At 41.1% G+C, this 5,605-nt stretch overlaps 1 protein-coding gene across 1 annotated transcript; it reads left to right on the top strand.

Moving 5' to 3' along the window:
* The first annotated feature begins 2,780 nt into the window (after positions 1-2,780).
* On the top strand, positions 2,781-5,149 carry DEFB134 (defensin, beta 134). The gene is made up of 2 exons (XM_014534307.1): positions 2,781-2,838; positions 4,950-5,149. The coding sequence occupies exons 1-2, from the start codon at positions 2,781-2,783 to the stop codon at positions 5,090-5,092; spliced, it is 201 nt and encodes a 66-aa protein (XP_014389793.1). The 3' UTR covers positions 5,093-5,149.
* The last annotated feature ends 456 nt before the right edge of the window (positions 5,150-5,605 follow it).

The following is a 5,605-nucleotide window of genomic DNA, read 5'->3' as shown; positions in this document are numbered from 1 at the left end:
TAATAATAATAAATAAATAAATAAATAAATAATAAAAGAGAGATGTTTTGGCATAGTAGAATTTTAGCATAAAGGAATATCAGTATCAGTCCACTAGGCACATGCAAAAGTATAACTTAATTTTTTATAAATGAACTTAATTCCTATTATGAACTTCATGCTACCTGATCACAGAAACTGAAATATAGTCAATTTAGAGTCACTTCTCTTTTCTCCAAGTTACTTATAAGTTCCAGAGAAGTTAAACATTGGTGAGGCATCTGAGAGAGCCTTGATTAAGACATCCTCCTGACTTGGTCTCCCATCACTAGTCAAGGTATGACTGCTGAGTTGCCTCTTATTCTTAATAAAATTATTAAAACTCTTTGGGTGAGGCTCATTCCTTAGTGCATACGCTACTTCTGCTACTCATACATCATTCTGGGTTACCAGAAATTCATATGGGACTGTCTATGACTTCACCACTTCCATGATCTCAGCCATACAGGGATTATGCTACTGCTCCCTTCCCACGCTGGGGGGACCTGTGTGAGGGAAGGGGAACCAATGCTATGAGACTATTTACTAAATCGGACCATGCAATCAATGCTGAGCTATGTTCTTGCCACCTCTCTGTATTCTACTAACATAAGGAAACACTAGTGCATCATTGCTCTCAGACCACACAGTATTTCTGTCCTCCATTACCCTATGCCATTTCTCTCCTCTCTCATTATATAAAGACCAGGACTAAAAACAGAAACAGTGACCCATCACAATATAAGCTGTCTTTCCTCATTCACTCTTATACTCTCCTGCTGCCTCCAACTTATTTAAGACTTGGTTTAGAAAAACCTTAATCTCAGACTTCTAACCTTCAGAACAATGACACAATACATTTCATTGTTTAAGCTATCTAGTTTGTGGTCATTTATTATGGCAGCTCTTGAGAACTAATACACCAGACTTCTTTTATTTTTTACTTCTTTCTTTAATTTATTTTTTAATTAAATTTATTGGGGTGATGTCAACATAAGACACGCCCAAATGTGTATTTTTATGAGTTTATTTGAGCTAAACTGATGACAATTGCTGGGAAGCAAAATCTTAAGGGATTGAGAAAAAACTCAAGGGAATGACAGTTATGCACCTTATTTTATTTTTTTTTATTGTTTTATTTTTTTATGCACCTTATTTTATACACTTAGAGGCCCGGTGCATGAAAATTCATGCACTGGAGGTGGGGGGTTCTTCAGCCCGGCCTGCCCCCTCTCACAGTCCAGGAGCCCTCAGGGACAGGAGGCAACCCAGCAATCAGGGGAAGGTAATGCCCCATCACACCTCTGCTGCTGCCACTGCCAGCAGTGCAAGCCTCGGCTGGCCCTGGTTACCTGAGCTTCGGGTGGCCCTGGGCGTCTGGGCAGCTGACATCAAGGCTTGCCTGTGCCTCGGGCATTGGCTGGGCAGCCACCATCCGAGGCTTGCCTGTGCCTTGGGCCAGCCCTGGTCAGCTGGGAGGCTGAGGGGATTGGGGGTCTCTGGAGGCCTTGCCATGTGCCTGCCACCCTGATGGGGCTGAGGGGACTGGGCACTGCCATCTTGTGGCTGTGGGCACCGCCATATTTGAGGGTGTGGCAGTCAATTAGCATATTCCCTCCTTATTGGCTGTGGGCACCATCATCTTTGAGGGTGGGCAGTCAATTATTGGCTGTGGGAGCTACCATCTTTACAATGGCATGAGGGTCAATTAGCATATTCCCTCTTTATTAGATAGGATTACAATTAAAGGAGGAGGTGTAAGGATGGTTACATGAAATTCATTGGTGATACTTTAGGACAGCGGTTCTCAACCTGTGGGTCACGACCCCTTTGGCAGTCGAACGACCCTTTCACAGGGGTCGCCTAAGACCACCCTGCATATCAGATATTTACATTACGATTCATAACAATAGCAACGTTACAGTTATGAAGTAGCAATGAAAATAATTTTATGGTTGGGTCACAACATGAGGAACTGTATTTAAAGGGCCAGAAGGTTGAGAACCACTGATTTAGGAGGACTGGAGAAAGCCAAGCAGGGAAATCTCTAGGATTGGATAAAAAGTAAAATGAACAGACACATACTTCTTTTACATTTGTGGATATAGAATAGTTAACAACCAATAATTATTCTGATAATAATAACAATGATGGTATTTGTTGTCTTTGCTCTGATGCTGTGGTTGCGCTTTGAGGGGTCTGGAAAAAAGGAAATTACTTTGATATTTCAAAGGTGTGCTTTCAGGTGTGTTATCATAGATGCAAAAAAAAAAAAAATACAGCAGACAGGCTCAGTTAAAGTAAAGATTGACCTTTGTGCCCTAACCAGTTTGGTTCAGTGGATAGAGCGTCGACCTGGTGACTGAAGGGTCCCAGGTCATAGGCTCGATCCTTAGGAGGCAGCCGATCAATGATTTTCTCTCATCATGATGCTTCTATCTCTCTCTCCCTCTCCTTTCCTGTCTGAAATCAATAAAAATATATTTTAAAAAGAAATAGCATATCGTTCTCAGGTCTCCATTAGTACTTTTGGAAAACCCAGGTGGGGAGCAGTGCCCTTGTCAAAAGGAAAAGCTATTGAATGGGGACAGCTGTCAGTTTTCCCTCATCTGAGCTTTGCCAACTCAGGTGCCTCAAGAGAGATCAGTGTAGCATATCCAACCGGAGCAGGGCACGCCTCAGACCTGAGTACTTCCCTTTCTCGCTCTCTGACAGCCCGTGCCAGACCCTACCACCAGCCTCCTCCACAGCAGAGCCTAGCCATGAAGCCTCTCCTCATGGTGTTTGTCTTTCTCATCTTCTGGGACCCAGCGCTGGCAGGTAAAGTGGAAATCTTCCTGGGGGGTCCTTTCTAGAGAAGAGCAATTCCACTAAGCAAACCTATGCATGTCTTCCCACCAAGGACCCTTTAATTTTCAAAGTAGAAAAAGCATCAAGCAGCTTTGATGTCAGCAAGGTCGGAGCTTGCATCTTGGCTCTCCAACTTGTTAGCTGTACTGCTGTAGGCAAAAGTCTGAGCTTCTCTGAACCTCAGTTCTCTCCACTTACAGAACAGAAATAATAATACTAGCAAGAATTAAATGGTATAATGTATAGAACATGCCTAAAATAATATGTGCAGGACCTGACTTATGAGAAGTGTTATATTTTCATTAGTGATGCCTCATCTTATTTTGCCACTAGTTTGTCTCTAACTCAGGAACATATCTAGTCATACTAGTCAAAACCAGCAAATGGTGATAACATTTTAAGCCTCCTAATATGCGGAAATTGCGTATAGTAAAGTTACTATCTGTCGATGCCTTAGGTACATGGTGAAGCAGATGTGGAACTGCTTGTTCCAAGAAAATTAATGAGATCCTATGTGATAAAAGACATGAAGGACTAACTGGCCTCATGTTCTGACTTTAGAAATCTCATCTTGAATATTCTCCTCACTCAGTGGAATCAATTCAAATCTATATGTTAGAGGGTCCCATTTAATTTCTCACTCTCCCTGCAGTATTTTCTAGGCAAATGAATCAGATTTTCAGATCATATAACTCAATGGGCTTAAATTAAGAATTCCTAGGATTCAGGCCTTTTAAAGCTCTTGATGGGACCGATTCCACTATGACCACAGATCTCCAGACAATTGCATATAGTCTATAATATTCCATTTATTGTCTTATACATTCCCATAGCTACTCTTTTTCATAGGACTTTCTCATCTCCTATGCAGACATTACATTTCATCTCCTCGGGCTTCCTTCTTGCCAGCTAAGTAACCCTGACCCCTTCTTTTTTCCTATAGGACAACTATCCTCCAGGGCATGATGACTTGGATAGGGTATGTGTTGGCTCAAAATATTTACACATGGACCAATACGGGCACTCTTGTCCTTTTAACGCCTTCTTACACATGAGCATAAAGAAACATTCATATTTTAATGATCCTGTGGAGTAGCATGTCTACAAAATTGTAAGCCCAGCTCTAATGCCTTGGGCTCTAATAAGAGATCCCAAACCTGATTTCATCCTCCTCTGAACTCACACCATTCCATATGGCAAATGTGTCACTAGACTTGTCATGTTTTTCTCCTCTCTTAAAGGTATTTTGTGCTTCTTCTCTCTGTCTAGACTGAAAATTCTTTGAGATTAAGGTCTATATTACACTCAAATCTGCAGCCCAGGAGTACCTGAGTTTATAAAAACTGGTTTGGGAATGAATAAGTAATTAAAAGTGAGTTAAGAATTATATACATAGGTAACTTGATTGTTTCAAGTTATTATTTGACCAATTTAGGCAAACTTCCAAGTTACTAATTACCTTAGTCAGCTCAGACTGCCATAACAAAATACCACAGACTGCATGGCTTAAACAAACTTTATTTTCTCATAGTTTTAGAGGCTGGAACGTCCAAGATCAACTGCAGGTCGATTCAGTTTCTGATGAGAGTTATATTTCCTGCCATCTTCTTTCTGTGTCTTCTACCACTAAGTCTACCAGTCCTATTAATTTAGGCCACCAATCCTAATGCATTAGGGCCTCACTCTTATTACCTTTTTTTTTTAAGTCTTTATTGTTGACAGTATTGCATATGTCCCCTTTTTCCCCCATTGACCTCTCCCAGCCATCATAACAGTTATGACCTTATTTAATTACCTCCTGAAGTCCCAATCTCCAAATACAGTCACACTGAGGATTAGAGTTTCAACATATGCATTGGTGAGAGGGGGCTGCAATTGAATCCATAGCACAAGCTAATTTTTTTCAATCAGAATCTATTAGAATTAATTAAATTCTATCAGAATCAATTGATTCCAACAAAATCAGTCATTATGAACTAGTCTCCTTAGAATCAGTGTAGAAAAAAAAGGGGGCGGGGCCTTGTTATTTATAGTCCAAACAGGTCTATAATGAATTCTCCTTCCATTCATTGTCTTTCCAGGCATGAATCCAATATCATCAGAAATACACAAGAAATGCTATGGAAATGGCATCTGCAGACTTGAGTGCTATGGAAGTGAAATGTTAGTTGCCTACTGTATGTTTCGACTGGAGTGCTGTGTCAAAGGAAACCCTGAACCCTGACATGAGAAGCCAGTGAATGCCAATGAACTTGAAAGCCCTGACCACTCCCATCTTTCACACAGCCAAGGAATTTATGTTAAACGGTGGCACAGATCTGGCATTTTTATAAACCTTCAGATTCTTAGAATTTTGGATTTTTAAAGCTGGCCTACAGCTTTCCTAAAAGCAGCTAAGCTTCTCATGAAAACAACTTAGAATACATTTTCCCACTTCATAGTGATATCCGGGCTCTCTTCAGTGCCTATTTATCTCTTTACTCATGGAAAGGATGTCTTGGTTATTCATAGAGGCTTCAAATTATAAAAACGTCTTTATACTTAGACTTTACCATTCCTTCAGCTCCCCACTTACCTTTTCTTTGCTCCTCCCATCTACGGAGGAGCAGATCTGTCTTGGCCTCCTGTTGACCTTGTGCATCTCTCACATAGAACACATAGGCGAGGCCTAACTGCAGGCTGACTTGAGTCTTGACTGGGCCTAACCCTGCAGTTCTTGACACACAAGGAGAAAGGC

The sequence above is a fragment of the Myotis brandtii genome, unplaced genomic scaffold (assembly GCF_000412655.1).
Source record: "Myotis brandtii unplaced genomic scaffold, ASM41265v1 scaffold1282, whole genome shotgun sequence".
In the NCBI taxonomy this organism is placed as follows: domain Eukaryota; kingdom Metazoa; phylum Chordata; class Mammalia; order Chiroptera; family Vespertilionidae; genus Myotis; species Myotis brandtii.
The sequence above is the reverse complement of the archived record's forward strand: the minus strand, read 5'-3'. Positions and strand labels throughout refer to the sequence as shown.